The 16,625-nt window shown below is 38.7% G+C and overlaps 1 protein-coding gene across 9 annotated transcripts; it reads left to right on the top strand.

Moving 5' to 3' along the window:
• Positions 1–83: 83 nt before the first annotated feature.
• Positions 84–16,049, top strand: ZBTB34 (zinc finger and BTB domain containing 34). Of its 9 annotated transcripts, XM_056353110.1 has the most exons (4): positions 109–218; positions 772–7,163; positions 8,406–8,532; positions 9,763–16,049. In XM_056353110.1, exons 3-4 carry the CDS (start codon positions 8,492–8,494, stop codon positions 11,282–11,284), a joined length of 1,563 nt encoding a protein of 520 aa, XP_056209085.1. In that variant the 5' UTR covers positions 109–218; positions 772–7,163; positions 8,406–8,491; the 3' UTR covers positions 11,285–16,049. The 9 variants fall into 9 exon arrangements, with proteins under 9 accessions (XP_056209087.1, XP_056209081.1, XP_056209085.1 ...); XM_056353108.1 differs by having other exon boundaries at positions 772–2,423; positions 5,543–16,049; XM_056353104.1 differs by having other exon boundaries at positions 772–4,352; positions 5,543–16,049.
• Positions 16,050–16,625: the final 576 nt, after the last annotated feature.

Raw genomic sequence — 16,625 nt, 5'->3', positions numbered from 1 at the left:
CGCAAGGGAGGCCCCGGCCTGCGCGGAACCCCGGGCGGGGCGGGACGGGACGGGGCGGGGCGGCGGCCCCGCCTGCCGCACCGGGAAGCGGAAGCGCCGCCAGCGGAATCGGTTCCGGGTGCGAGTAGCTGTGGGAGCGGGCGGGAAGCGGCGGTGGGAGCGGGCAGGAGACGGGCCGGGCCGGGCACCCGCCATGTGAGAGACCCTGACAGCTCCAGGTGAGCAGCGGGCGGGCCGGCGCGGCGCAGCGGGCGCCCGGCCCGAGGGTCGGCGTGGCGCGCCCGCGCGGGACGGAGGCCGTTCTCCGGGGAGGGGGTCCCGGCGCGCTGACAGGCCCCGGCGGCCGCGGGACGGGCGGCCCGGACGCCGCGCAGGGCTCGGCCGCGGCCCCGCGCGGCGAACAGGGGCCCGGTGCCGCGGCCGGCCGGCTGCCGCGGGGCCGAGCGGCGGGGCGGGCCGCCTGGCAGCGGCTCTGTCGTCGGGAGCGGCCCCGCTCGGCTCCCAGCCGCCTCTCGCCGGGAGCGGCCGTCGCGTAACCTGGGTCCGCGTCCGTAGCGCCGGTGGGCTGGCCGGTGGGCAGGGCCAGCGCGGGAGCGCCTCGGCCCTCCGCCAAGCCGAACGAGGCATAAAGCGAGCGGCAGCGGGGGCTCGGCGGGCGGAGGCCGGCGCCGTTGGCAGCCCCCTCAGCCGCCGCGGGGCCGGTAGAGGAGCTGGAAGTTCTCGGGAATGCCCGATCTCTGCAGTTGCGAAGGCCCTTCAAAATCCCTGCAGGTGTGCACAGCATACAGCTCTGGATTTGTTTTATAATAAAACAAAGTTGAGAGTGAATTTGGAGCAAGCCTGAACAGTCTCAGAAACGTCGCTGTGGGAGAGCCCGGTTGCCAGCAAGGAAAGGTGGCGCGGGACAAGCTGCGCTGCAGGTGGCACATGTCACCGAATCCTCAACGTTTGGAATCAGAACGTGCCTGTGCTTCATTGCCTGTTCAATGAGAGCTACAAAGCGCTTAGTCTATCAGAAATAACAGACTGGGAAAATACTATGAAAATGTGTTCTTCAGAGCTACTTTAAATCTACCACAAAAAATGTTGCTGGGATCTAGAGAGCGTAGCTTCTTCGTTGCTTAAAAGAAACACTGGAGCCAAAAAGTTATGATTTGATAACTTTAAAAAAAAAAAAAAAAAGTAGACCAGTTAAAACGCATAGTAATAACCAAGTATTACTTTGGTAGCAAATAATTTATTATTGTAATAGTAGAAGCTGCAAAAGCCCTGTCCCCCCTCCTTTCCTTCCCCACTTCTTAAAAGTTCTGGGTGTTTGAATATTGCAAGTTTCATCCTATCAGTTGTGGGGTTTTTATGCTGATAGTGGGTTCTCAAAGCATATGTCTCAAATATTCAGAAAATGTGGACAGTAACTATTTAGGATTACATAATAGGCATGTTACGAAATTTGTGCACAAAATAGATGTTTGTCATCATTGTAAGATCTTGCTGATTTAAAGTGTATGTATCATAAATATGCCCCCTTTTTTTATTTGTCTGTCACAGTGCTTTTGCTGATCTTGGCTATCTCCAGTTTGCCTTCTAGTAACTTTTCTTTTCTGCATTCAGAAATAGATACATACCTGTAACTGCTTTTGTAGTAACGTGGCTGCTAGAGCCAAAATTTAGAGGTTATTTGTATTGAGGTTTCTAATCGTTGGGTGGAAGTATGTTTATGCATCAATAGTTGTTTCATTTTCACTCTTTTAATCACTTCCATACAGGCAAGCAATTGTGAGGAAGACAGTTTGAGAATAAGGGATGAAGGTGGCCCTTGGACTTCAGTTTCACAACTGCTTTCTTTGGATATTTGCTCAAATAAGAGGCTCCTGCGTTTTTTCTATGAAATGCTAAATATGCAATTCCAATAACTTCCCTGCTGCACCATAGTAAGGATTGAGAATAGGTTTGTAGGGTTAGCAATATTAGCATGTGTGTATGTATATACATACATATAAATTAATTTGTTTTAATTTTGATGTTAAAATCTTCCACTCCTGCAAGTGGTTTTCTATTCATCATGTTTTGAATGTTGGTGAGGTAAAAATCAATCCTTTTCAATTTTTGTTAGCTAAAAGCATAGGAGTTTAATGTGTTTCTCACCCATGCAAATGATGGGATTGTGTTCTCTGACACTTCAGCAGGGCTTGCCTGACAGACACAAGCTTTACTCTTGATTTTGCTGTAGATGTTAAGTACTTTGAGTAGAGTATCGCCTCTCTGTCTGCAGAGGAGGAATAACAACACTGACTTTCACTGTGGTGTTCCGATATCTACTGATGAAAGTGTGCGAGAGCTAAGTTTTGTAGTAACTACGTGTCAGCCTGTGCTAACTGGCTTCACTTTCTGAGGAAACTGGGGGATTCCTGCATTTTTATGAGGTAATGTAGTGAGGTGTTTAAATTATTGTGTAGTTTCCACTACTATAACAGATTCTGTATTATAGTCTAAAATAGAAGTGAAGCAGACTCATTTCCAAAGATGTTTTCTGAAGAGTAACAAGACACGTTCACCTTTTTATTGTATGCTTTACTACAGATAATTCACTATTTCAAGTTTTGGCCAAACTGTCTGTATTTCCTTTGATTCTAGTGGGCATTTAAGCTTAGGTCAGACTTTCCCAAGACTTAAGACAGCTTGTGAATTATGTCTATAGAATGATTTGTGAATGGTTAACATTTGGAGGAATGAGGATTTGAAATCCTGTTTTGTTAGGAAATAAACTATTGTTTCCATAGCCAGGTAGTTTTGAGAGACACGGTCGTTTCTGTAAGATTGCATAGCTCTGTTACTGGCCTACTGGAAAAGTAGATCGGTTCTCATTTAGGGTTTGGGGTTTTTTTGGATGGATTTTCTGTAGACTGTTCAAAATGCTACTGAACTCAACAAAAGTATGGGCAGGGAGTTTATATGTAAACACAGGCTTGTGCTAGCTGTTTTAAATCATACTGGCAGTTTTATTTACCTGTTAGAGGCAAATTTAACAGAATGATGAGTTGAACTGAGCTGGAAAGAGTTTTGAGATTGCTGTAGATGTAAAAGATGCCAAAAGATTCTATTGGAGAAGCTGCAAACAAAACAAAACTTCATGCTACAACAGAAGCATTAACAGAATTTTCTGTTATTCTGTAGCGTCTCTTAGGATCCGTGTATCAACTCTTTTTTTAAACTTCCATCTGAGCCCATGACAGTTTATTTATCCTGAGACTCCAAATTTTCACATTTATATGCAGCATTTTCTCTAGTTGTACTCTCCAGTGTGTCGAAGTTTAAATATGTTCTAATGAGTTTAAAAACAAGTAATACAAATCAACCTAAGCAAAGATTGTTGTTTGAGTTATTCTTCTATGGATAATAATGCTTCTAGAATTCAGCTTTGTAATTCTCTGGAAACCAAGAGTCCACAAAGGAAGAGTATAAGTAATAGTGATTTAGGAAATTATCTTGTTGGACATGACAAATACTTGAGCAGTGAAGTCCATACTTGTTTGATGTTATATTCAAGGGAAGCTTTGAAAGAAAATGGATGAAACTGTCACTTTATGTGTTCAAGGAGATTCTTGGAATTTTACCACCAATCTTAAAGCCTATTGCTATGTGTCATTAATTTCTTTGGTTTTAGTTAACAGTCATGTGCATGTGTATTACTGCTACGAGATTAAGATGTAGGTGACCAAATTCAAAAAGAGTAAAGTTTTCAGTTTTTTACTTACTGTTGTGCTCTGATTTATGTGATGTTATGTTAAAAGAGCTTTTAAATGTTAGTTCTATGTAGTGCCGTCAGTTTAGAAAAATCTAGTTAGTACACAAAGACTTATTTTATATATCACTTCCATTAAGCTCCAGTTGTTCTCTTAAGTATCAAGTAGAAACATTTCCCCCAGTCATCTTTTCTGTGGTTTAAAGGAGCTGTTTTCAATTTGTAAATATATATGTCCATGAATGTCTATCATTTTAGTGCATAAATTACATGGAGAAGTGTGTCATTAGGTATATTTTCCGTCACCAGGAGGATGCCTCTGGCAGTGTGTTGTATAGACCACAAAATAGACTGCGTGAATGAGCTGAAAATACACAAGGCTCTACTTTTATTATTTTTTGTGTGTTTATGAAAAAGACTCTAGTGCAATTGATCTATATTAAAAAAGAGTAGTATCTGATTATCTCACTTGAGATAAACAGGAAATAATTTAGTCTCCTTCATGATCTTTAAAGGCTGGAGAGTTCTTAAGAAAATGGCTGCTTGAATTTAGGAAGAACTGATGCAAAAAACCAGCACTACATATCTACATAGTACTGCTTATATTATTGTAAGTGTGTTGTAGTTCTGCACAAAATTATCTCAATTGTTGGGAAAGTAGCATTTTTTTCTTTTGGTTTGTTGTTTTTGGGGTTTTTTTTAATGACTACAATATTAAAATATGTTTTCTAGCTGTAGAGAAGCTTACCATACTTCAGGGGCCAGATTTTTAGTGAAGCAGCAGTGCTGTGTGTCATCACGCTATGTGAGGCCATCCGAGGGTACTGTGTCTTGACTCTTAAAAGATAATATAATTCTTTACTCTTATGAGAGGTGTAAACTGGTAAAAAATTATATGATCAGTTTCTTCCCTGTTTTCAGAGATTATTTAAATTGGACTGTCTTAGAAATGCCCTTAGACTGCAACAGATCTGATTGTAGTCTTAATTTGGTACAACTAGCATTAATTACTGCGGCTGCTGTAATCTGAACACTAAGGCAAGTGCAGACTGAAAGGAGCGTGAGGAAGATTTTTGCCCTAAAACTTCCATGATCACAGCTGATAGGATTACATTGCTAGGCTAAAAAATCTCTTGAATGATAATACATTTTTGCAGTGATGGTGCAGTAACTACTGAATCCTACAAAATGCAAGGGAGGAGTGCACTGATTTATAAATATGCCTGTTTCCTTTCTTGCTTTTTCTGTGTTCTGAGTAGTAATGCATGGAGTATCTGTTCCTGGTGTCATGGAGCACTTTTTTTTGTTTCAGTCTTAATATTCATTGTGACCATCCTAACTTTTCTATGTATTTCTGTTTTCAGACACATGCTACAGCAGTAATCATTTATCATGTGTGTTTTTTCCCCAAGGAACCCACGTTGCTGAGCTAACTAAAGAAAATGCAAGGGATCTTTTCTCACACCTTTGTGTGAGTTAAAATGAGCATAATTTTATCATGCATGTGTCTACGAGAACAGCAAATCATACATTAGTGAGTGAATGAAATTAAACAGGTGCAGACTTAGAAGCAGAAACTAATACGACATTGGCAGACACACAGCTTCGTGTTGTAGTTATATGATGCTTCCCTGCTGCTACTATATGATGTCAGTAAAATTAAATACCAAATGTGTTTTGTCACCATCTATTCTTGTTTTTTAAGTGAAATAAGAGCTTTCATAGAACATAATTTTTAAAGTAAGTTTCTTCTGAAATCTAATGAGAAATGTTAAATGCATATCACTCTCATGTTCACAGGTTACTTCAATGAACACTTTTGTTTGAAGACATAGGGCAGCGATCCACTACTAGTAAACTCGTACTATGGTCTGCGTTTGCTGTATAAGACCCTGATGAATAAATGTAATACAGACGCAAAGAGAACTGATATGATGCTTTTGAGTGTGACTGGATCATCTCCTACAGAAATAGACAGGAGGCTCAACACAGAGCCCTGCTAAGACTTAGTGAACTTAGTTCTGGGCAGTGCTTTAAAATCAGAAAGCTTTCAGCCAATCTCTTGGACACATAATATCTGTGAAAAACTGAAGCACTTTCATCTACTTACTCGCAGGAGAGTTGAGAGAGGACCTATTCATAGACAGGTGCCCAGAGGTGAACTTAAATTTTACAGGACTTTAACGTAACATTACACTATCCCACAATCAGGGGAGCAAGCCAAAGCAAGACAAAATGCATTACTTTTTAACAGTGAGAGTTCCTAACATTGCTATGAGTTGTCTTGGTTCTCACTACCTCCCAAATGGTTGAGTCTGTATAATACAAATAAAATTGTCTTCATTCTGAACTACTATACTGTGGTCCTGGACCTAAAGAACACAGGTTACTTCTGTATGTGCTGAAATATGGAAGGTGCTGGACGTGACTTCTGAATACACATTAATTATTTTTTTCTTCACCTCTGCTAATTCTGTGTTGTGATGTAAATTAGTTATATTCTTACTGCTCCGGGAAGCAGATCTTCCTTATGACTGTCTGGTTAACTGTAGTGATAATTTTTTTCTTCAGAGCATACAGTGGATGTGTCCAAAGTTAATTTGTGTTTTACAGTACCTTTCTGCTTCGGTTTAATGCTACTCACCTCACCCCAAAAGAGAAGAGGTTAGGGAGACACATTTCAATTCGGAGAAAGCTGTTAAAAAATAGGGCATTTCTAATTAGCTTTTTCAAACTGTAGTGATCTCCCAGGACTGTTTCAGAAATACTTCAACCATAAATCATAAAGTCTTGAAAGAGCTACTGGCCTGCCAGCACTGATGAATAATTGAGTATTGTTATGGTACAGTACCCCACTGAACAGTATTTTGGTTAATTCTACTGGAATTTGATTATGGAACTGCTAACTTGATTCTGTATACAAATAAAATAAAACCTTCTTGTGTATGGGAATATAACCTAAAGATTACTTTTATTTTCTAGATAGTGACATTGGGGATTTATGTGAATAAATAAGATCGTTCTTCTAATCATTATTCATCAATAAAACATTGGTAGTGGTGCCTGCTTCTCTGACATGTGTAATGCCCAGATTTTTCCCTGGGTCTTGCCTTCCCAAATCGATGCAAGAAAGTGGGGGAGCCTGGTACTAAACCCAGCAAAATTACTGCAGTCTGCGCTGTTCCTGCTACAGTCCCGCCTACTCCTGAATGTGGTGTTCATTGGCAACCTCGTCAGTTCCAGGACCTTTTCAGCTAGAGATTGCAGAGTTTGCCTGAAAGCGAAAGAAGGTTCCCCTTCTGTCAAGTGCTGCTGCTGTTCAAAATTTTTGTTATTTAACCCCAGCTTTCTACCGATGTTTTCAAGATCACAGGAAGCATGCATCTTCAAGGAAGAAACTAAGGTGGAAAAGTAGTCACAAGTGCGTGCTGTAGCTTGTTCACTTTCTTTTTTTAAGAGCAGATGGGTATAGAAACTCATTGTCCTTAATTCATTCCTTCTGTCTGGACTAGTGCTAGCGGTGACAGTTTGTATTTTAATATTTTGTCTTAAGTTCTCCATTTTGTTGAGTAGGAGCCCCTAGAGAAATACAGGGCAAGGAAGAAGGCTGCTTTCTATAAATGACAAACTTTCTGTACGTTCTAGACACAAACCCCCGAGTCTTTCTGATGGGATTTGTGTGAGGCTTGACCAAGATCTGGTTCCTTAGTTCAAAGATCTGAAATGATGCAGGAACAACAAATCATTGCTGCTGGGGACTGGTCTTTTAGTTTGTACACAGTCCTCAGCCTAGGTAACGTGTCACTTCAGGTCAACAAAAGCTCTTCCTCCACTTAGCAAGGAGAAGCTTAATCAGGGATGTTTTCGTGTTGCATCTGTGCATAGTTCATAAGCCCCACAAATTAAAGGTAATGACCTATGTTGGGTTTTTAAGGAAGCCTACTGCCCTGTTAAATGAGAGTGAAGTTGGCAAACATGGGGAGACTTCTGTCTTCCCCATGGAGTGGATGTATCTGCTAGGGACTGGAACAGTGGTCCTCTGCACAACATGCAGGGATGCTCAGAGTAACAAGGGTAAACCCCACTGTTCAGTTGGGGTTGGTTTGTGTAATACTTGATTTCTGACCTATGTCTGACTTGCATCAGCTCACAAGCTCCAAATCATTTTGTAGCTTTGTTCGCTGAATAAAAACTGTCCTGCCAAAGCTATCTTTGTATACATGGCTGCGATCTTACCACTTTCTGGTTTATTCCTTTTCTCCTTCATCAGAGAAAAGAACATACAAAATGTCTTTTCCCCTGCTTTTACGTAACAACTATAAAATCTCAAATGAAGTCTGATTTGCCCATTTTAATCTATGACACATCGGTAATTTACAGAACATGTTTAGCAACTCTGATAACCTTTTGAATGCTCTGTGAGAGTTTTTGACAGTTCTCTAGACCAGACATATTAGTCAAGTCAGGAAGCTGGCTGTCCTGGTTCTCTGCTGAAGAGACGCTCCATTTGTGAAGATTATGAATGTTAGTTTTGAGCGACAGCTGATACAGCTCCATTTCTTCCTTGTAGAGGCTTTTTATCATATTCCTGCCTGTTGATTTTGTTTTTAGAGTGCCTGAATTTTCATAATTTGATTTAAATTGTTCATGTGTCCCATTACAGCATGTAACATAAGACATAAATAGGAAAAAAAAATAATCCACTAGTATGTTGTGATACATTGGACATGCTTCCTGCATCAGAAGTCAATGGATGATGTTGAGATCAGTTTGTTCAATTGGAAAAGCAGGTATGGTGGCAATACTATGTGTTTGGACTTCTACATTAATAAGAACAAGGATAGCAATAAAAGACTGCAGATTCTTGGGCACTTAATTGGGGGCCCAGTCTTGGAAATGTAAGGTGATGTCTGCTACAGATAGACACTCTCAAGGGGGCAAGTGTGTGTGTGTTTTATAATACTCTGAAAAACCGGTAAACTGTTTTTCTTTAGATCTTGTCTTGAAATGTATACGCTTCTCTATAGCCTCTCAGAACATCCTTTCCCTGAGTATCAGGCAAGTTTGAGTTACCTACCCATGGCTTTTGAGTTAGGTTAGAATTTAAATGTCAGATCACTTCCGCTAGGAAACCACTGCTGTGTCAGATGAGCTTCAAAGTTCACATCATGGTTTATAAAAAAACCCCAAAACCTAAAATCACTAAAGGAAAAAAAAAATGAAAGTCTGTGGGTGGCTCTAATGCTTTTCCTTCAAATGCTGCCTCCCGTTGATGCAAATTCAATATTATCTGGGAACCTCTGACACACTGGGTAAATAGTTTGGAATTGAGTCCACGATTAAAATGTTTCCTTTCACTAGGTTTTCCTTATTTTGTGATGTGAATATTGAAAGATTGATTTTTACTTTTTAAAAATGATGATGGAGATTGTTTTCTAAGAAGGTAAATGTTTAAACAGAAATGTCATTGGTGTAGTATATTCATTGCCTCGGAAATCAGTTTGACTTATCTAGGCCTAAGGAATGGTGGTTTTTTTAAATATTTGTGTGTGTGTATGCAGACACACATGCACACGTATGTGCCTGTGGCTTTCCTTTGGCAGGTTTTTCAAACTTGATGAAGCACCTTCCACAGATCATTCTTGGGCAATTTAACAATGCAGTTTCCTGCAAGTGTCAATGTATTATCTGGCTTGAACACCTACTAAAGATTCTGAAGCTTTTAAATTGTCTAGTGACTATGAAATTACTCTTTTGGGAGGGTGGGTGTATGTCTGCAGTTCTTACCAGAAACTGGACTTAGACCGTCCCAGGGAGTCTGTGATGTATTATAAGCAATTGAATTGTGACTGTTGCAGAGGGATAATTCAAATTACAGAAATGCAAGAAATGGGTAGATTCTCTTGTAACGCACCTTAAACAGATCTGGTGATTTAACTTCAGCAGGTGCAAGCATTTATTTTTGAAATGGAAAACTCTGTATTCACTCTCAGTTGTAAATCTTCTCATTTTTCTTTCAGATTACTCTTTACATCAGTAGAAATGGACAGCAGCAGTTTCATTCAGTTTGATGTGCCCGAGTACAGCAACACTGTTCTGAGCCAGTTAAATGAACTCCGCTTGCAAGGAAAGCTATGTGACATAATTGTGCATATTCAGGGTCAGCCATTTCGAGCCCATAAAGCTGTCTTAGCTGCCAGTTCTCCGTATTTCCGTGACCATTCAGCATTAAGCACCATGAGTGGCTTATCAATATCAGTTATTAAAAATCCCAATGTTTTTGAACAGTTGCTTTCTTTTTGTTACACTGGAAGGATGTCCTTACAGCTGAAGGATGTTGTTAGTTTTCTAACTGCAGCTAGCTTTCTACAGATGCAGTGCGTCATTGATAAATGCACACAGATATTGGAGAGTATTCATTCAAAGATCAGTGTTGGTGATGTTGACTCTGTCACTGTTGGTGCTGAAGAAAATTCAGAAAATCGCAATGGAGTTAAAGACAGCAGCTACTTTGCCAATCCTATTGAGATATCTCCCCCCTATTGCTCTCAGGTGCGACAGTCAACAGCAGGCAGCGATCTTAGGATGGAAACTACTCCAGGCAAAACTCTACGTAGTCGTCTGCAAGAAGAAGGGCATTCAGATCGAGGAAGCAGTGGGAGTATCTCTGAATATGAGATTCAGATTGAAGGTGATCATGAGCAAGGAGACTTGATAGTAAGGGAAAGTCAGATTGCAGAGGTGAAAGTTAAAATGGAGAAGTCTGACAGGCCAAGCTGCTCTGATAGCTCTTCCCTTGGTGATGATGGATATCATACTGAAATGGTGGATGGAGAGCAAGTGGTGGCAGTAAATGTTGGTTCCTATGGGTCTGTCTTACAACATGTTTATTCGTTTACCCATGCCTCATCACAGGCTACAGGTGTGTCTGAAACCTTCGGAAGCCTGAGCAATACGAGTCCTTCGAGGTCAATGCTGAGCTGTTTCAGAGGGGGTCGCGCACGCCAAAAACGGGTATCCACTGGTCACTTGCATAGTGATGTTCAGGGCTTGGTGCAAGGGGCTGACAGCGAATCCATGGTGAGTAACCCAGGATATGAAAACAGTCCACGGGAAAGAAATACAAGAGGTCATTGGTACCCATACAATGAGAGGCTAATTTGTATTTACTGTGGGAAGTCCTTCAACCAGAAAGGGAGCCTTGATCGACACATGCGATTGCACATGGGAATAACTCCTTTTGTGTGCAAGTTTTGTGGGAAGAAATATACCCGCAAGGACCAACTTGAGTATCATATTCGTGGTCACACAGATGACAAGCCCTTTCGCTGTGAGATCTGTGGAAAATGTTTTCCTTTCCAGGGTACACTAAACCAGCATTTGCGAAAAAACCACCCTGGGGTAACAGAAGTAAGAAACAGGGTAGAGTCTCCAGACAGAACAGAAGCATTTGTGGAACAGAAAGTAGATAATGATGCTTCAGCTTCTGAAGCTATGGATTCTAGTATGGAAATTCATGCAATGTCTAACACATCTGATTAAAATACTACATTCTAAGTGCAACACAAACAAGCACATTACTAATGTATTTTTTAAATATTTTATTCTTTTAGTAATCTTCAGTACAAGTATAACAGCCTTTTAATTTTCCCAACCTTCCGGAAATCAGTTTGAAATGGTTTCTGGAGAAGACTACATAAGTATTCTTGAGGCTGGGTTGTTTGTTTTGTTGTGGGTTTTTTTCCCCCACTTTTGAAGATGCTCAAAATACAAGACAGTGTGCTGGGGAAAGGATAGGAAGAGTCTGCTGAAGTGTCCCTACGGGTTGATCTGGCAAGACACAAATTCCAGTGGAGAAAGATATTAGAATAAGATTGGCAGCTCTGCTGGATACACAAAGAAGCTGTAATTTTCCTTATTTTATTTGTTAAGTCCTGTTGCTGGTAATGAGTTGCACAGCAGTGGGGAGAGAGAATATTATAGCTTTGATTCCTTCTGTGTGTCACGATGAAATCTGTTTGCTTTTACTAACTGTTTTTGGTAGTTAGTCTGTTTATATATATAAATTTGCTTTATATATATAAAATGCTTTCACTTTTCCTATTCTGGTTGAGGTGAACGTAAAAGTATGTCAAGGTTTATACATGTACCACTCTTTCAACTGCTAGGTCTCCTCTCTGCTTAGGATTTAGGACTTCAGACTTCGGGAGGATGGTTTTGGTTTTAAAAGAATGTTGTTTGGTTTTCATTTTCTTAAACTATTACTTTGTGTGCAAAAGTGAGCAAAGTGAATTATCTTTTTTTAATAGCTTTGCTTTATAACATATGTAAACCAAATGCCATAAATCTATTAAATTATGGTTAAATTGTTGAGGGGTTTTGTTGTCTAGAATGCAAGCTGGACAACCTGTGGTGCTGACCTTTTTATATATATAGAGATAGATATATATATATATATAAAAAAAAAATATTAGCAAACCTAAAAGTAGCATTGTGGTTTTAAGTGTGTTTTTACTGGCCTCAGAATCTACCTTCATTTCGTACTGTAGAACCATACCAGGTAATTAAATTTAACTTCATCACTCTTCATGGTTGGTTAAAACCTGAGAGAGATGATGTAGTTTAAACTACAGTATTTCCAAGCAGTGTTTTAATAGGTCTCTTCACAGAGAGCTGTTTTCAGGTGCACATTGACTTCCTACTTAAAGCTCCAAGTGATATGTCAGCACTTGGAATTTGTACTTTTTTTTGTATTAAAAAAAAAAAAAACCAACAAATACTCTATGGGAATTTCGAGCAATATGTCTGTTATTTCTTGTGTGAGTATTACAGAGTTGCTATGGCTTCCCTACTATTTTCAGTGGTTGTTTTCTGCATAAAGGAACTACCAACAAATTTAAAAATACTCTTAAATCTTTCTGTTTCACCAAATTATTTTTTTTAATACGGTGCTAACTTCATCATTTAGGTCAGTATAATATACAAAATGTGAAACATAATGGTAACAGTTAAGCGAAAGCAAAAAAAAATCCCCCAAAAACCCAAAACAAACTAACAAACCCAAAACAAACAAACAAACCACAACACAAACACAATAGCTTAAGAGACCTCAAAAGCATGAACTGGCAAACACTACTGTGTAAAATTTTACCTGATGAACAGAATTAAATTAAGCACATGCTTCTTTAAAATACAGGTTTTATATAATTGGGCCTTACGTTTGTTTGGCAACTATTGAAAATACATCTGTGAACATGCTGTTAAACTCCTGAAATTTACAAAATGAAAGCTCATTCCTAAATTACAGGAAAGCAAAAAGGGTGGGTTTGCTATCTTGTGAAGCTTTTTTGGCTCCTGTGAAGTTGGGACGTATTTGTGCAGTAGCTTTATTAAATACACTAGTTCTTAATATTGTGACAGTCTGCAATAAGAATTAATTTCATTAAATACAAATTTGCAGTATAAACCCCACCTGCTCCACTGGAGCAGTTTCAGTTCAGTTGAGTACATAATTCGCCTCTTTGTCCTAAAACTGCCTAAATAAAGAGGTAGAAGGTGGGAGATGTTTGTTTCCATGTTTCTCTCCTTGAAGCAACAAGAGAACTTTTGGTTCCGGTAAGGGAAAGTGTATGTCTGTGTCTAGGGAAGGTAGTCTATATGTTTACCCACTTAAAAACATGTTGGTGTTTCTGATACTGCTTTTTTTCCTAAATGTTTGTTTTGAGTAATTAAATGAAAAAAAAAAAAAGTGTTTTGATAAATTAAGTTTGAGACATGCAAAATCCAAGAAATGTACAGTTATTCTTAACCCTTTATCTTGGACCTGTGCTGTGGTGCCTTTGGTGTGACTTTTTCCATGGAAGTATGAGTTGAGGATAGCAGGATATGGGTACTGATTTTATATTTCTTGAATTTCTCTGTGTCACAATCTTAACATTATTTAAATCTAGTTCTTTGTATTTGTAAATGTATTCAAATGGTTTGAGTTTACCAAAGAGTGACTTATCCAAAATTGTCTCTGACAAACACAAACAAAAAACCAACATCACTTTGATTGTACAGGTTCAGGTTCAAAACATTGCAACGTGACTGTTAAGGGGCAGGAAATGATGACTTTTTCTAAAAAATCATGATTCAGCAGTTTGTAAATTCTGCTTGCTCCTCTTTGTGTCGATACGCCATTTACCCTTTCCACTGCTAGCAGTGTTAATAATTATCAAGCCATAACACAGTACTGTAAAGTTCAGCAGTGCTTCAAAGGATGCATACGTAGGTGAGCATAAAACATCATCAAGCATTACATTTACACTTACAAAGTGTGTGACTCTGGTAGAAAACGAACTTCAAACCTGGCAACAGCAATTAAATTGTGCCTTGTCACATAATGGTATGCCAGGATTAACATTCTCATGAAACATGAAGCATTATCTGATTGAAGTTCATTTCACAAGTCCACCAAAACAGAGTATGCTGTGTTATTTTAAGTGAATTAACAGAAGTACTGTACAGTGTCTTTTGTCTCTGTACAGTTTTAAGTTAGCACAGAGCTGTTACACATTTCATGTACAATAAATGCAGAAGTCAATAAAATATGTGAAGAAATATTTGACAGCAAAATAAATCATGAAATTATATAGGCTGGTTCATAATTGAGTCTCTTCTTAATCTACCTTTTTAATTATAGACAAATGTGAAAACAGTGACAGTGTCCTTTCCTCTAGATGTTTAACCTGTTATGACAAACTGTGAAAATAGAGGATTTTATACCTTTGCTAATGTTTGTGGTTTTAAACAGTTATTTTAGTTTTCTTAATCAGTTATCTTCCATATTATTTCTTTTAAACTTGTAAATACATTTAGAAAATAGCTTTGTAAATACAGTATATTAAGAGTTCAGTTTGGTCAATAAGGCCTCAAGTTTGGCTCTGCTTTTTTAGTGTGAAATCTTTCAATAGCCTAAAGGATACTGTCAATTCACTGTTCAGCAGAATATACTGTAGGCCTAAATTGATAGTTCTTAATGCAGTCTTCCCGAGCATAAATTCATGGTTTATGCTGAAGCCTTTGGTTTACTTTTAGACAAAACAATAAGGCCTCTTAATATGTTTTGGCTGAGTTATGGGAAGAATAGCAGGAATAAAATCAAGGGCTGGGAAAAGATTGAATGAGCTTTACCTTTAAATATATATATATATATATATTATTTGAATTTTTGTATTAGTTTACTGTGATTCTTTTATTGTCATTTTTCTAAACAGGTTTCATATGAAACCATTGAAAGGGACTCAAATATGCAACACCTAATCTATTTTCCAAGGGAATTTTACCCTTGAATGGTGCTTTTTGACTGGTCAGGGTTATTTATTAAATTTTATATTTGAAAGTATTTGGGGAATTATGTAAATTCTTTATATGGATCTGTTTATTTCATGAATTGTAAATTTCATAATACTCAGTGATTAAATTGGAAGTTTCGTAAAGTCATTCAAAATGTTCAGTTTATAATCTGTGTGCATTTTACATATATTTTAACAAGTGCCAGAATAGTTGTATTTAATATTGTAGATTTAATACTACTTGCACATCCCTGTGACAGCATTAACTTAAGTTACGCAAGTTTACATGTAAAAAAAAAAAAAAAAAAAAAAAGCTAAACAAACAAGTAAGCCTGGGACACATGTTCCTGTATTTCTTCAGGGGATGTGAAGCTAAGTATCAGTAGCTGAGCAGGTTTGCTTCTAGTTTATGCAAGTAACTCCTGCTATGGTAGATACCATAAACTGCTGTCTCCCATTTACATATGCTATGAATTCAGCCTTTGGGCTTGCGTTGCAAGCCTCTGGTTGTGTATCTGATTAGAGGTAGAGCTCTTGCACGATTTTAACAGTGTTTCGTTTCTGACTGAAAAATTGTATTTTTAAATAACTTTTATTTGTATGGTTGTTTTTCATGATAAATAATTGAACAGTTTGAATGACTTGACTTGTTGTCATTATCTTGCAATATAAACCGGTAACCTCACAACTCCACACTTCATCACCATATGAAGTAAATGAAGCTAGCTAAGCTGATGCTGTAACAATTAATAACTTGCCATTAAGGATTATTTTATAGCATGAATTTTAAAATATTTATTCAAATGATATTTTACTCTTGTATTCACTTTGTTTTTAGATTTGTGACATGAATATTTCAGTGCTGCTTTATTTTGTTCTGATGAATTTGTTTCTTGCTTGTAAATTGCTTTTTTTATGGTATAAAGTCAATGGGAATTGCTGTTTGTAAATTAAAATGCTTCTAGAGCAAATCTATGGTGTCAGTGTCTACATTTAGATATTTAATTACCAAGGGACTTGCATTTTAGATGCTTTCCCTGTAGTGTTGTAAAAAGTTGTGGTTTAATACTCATGTACCAACTAGGAATCTAAAAGCTTTAGAGACAAACTACTCTTGAAGTTTCTCTTTTTTGCCAGCATTGCTTCTTTAGTTCTGACCGGATGATCATTCGAGTTTTGTGCTCCAAAACCTTGTCCAATTCTCAAAGCAAAGCAAAACACTTGCCTGGGTGACAAGCCAGAGGCAAGTCAGTTGGGTAGGATGGTAATGTTTAATTTCCACAGCAGCATTTGCATTTTATGTTATGCCAGATGTAACAGTAGAGCTAATACTGTTCTTGGTGAGCGTAGGGTACAGCTTCTAGCCCACAAGCCAGAATTTAACACAAGTAGCCAGCAACTGCTTCGTTACTTTCAGCTGATAGTGCAGTCTTGACTCGTTTCGTGGCAGCTGGCTGTCGGCAGCTCCTGTAAGTGCCTTTGTAACAAGCAGCTTCTTGGAGGAGTTAATACATTCTCAACCAAGTTGTATACTAATGCTGGGTCTC

Source organism: Falco biarmicus, chromosome 9 (assembly GCF_023638135.1).
Source record: "Falco biarmicus isolate bFalBia1 chromosome 9, bFalBia1.pri, whole genome shotgun sequence".
Lineage (NCBI taxonomy): Eukaryota > Metazoa > Chordata > Aves > Falconiformes > Falconidae > Falco > Falco biarmicus.
This window is presented reverse-complemented; position numbering and strand designations above follow the sequence as displayed.

Bases quoted from the DNA above. Each gene is read 5' to 3' on its own strand.
- ZBTB34 (XM_056353106.1), top strand. From the start codon at position 9,710: ATGGAAAACTCTGTATTCACTCTCAGTTGTAAATCTTCTCATTTTTCT.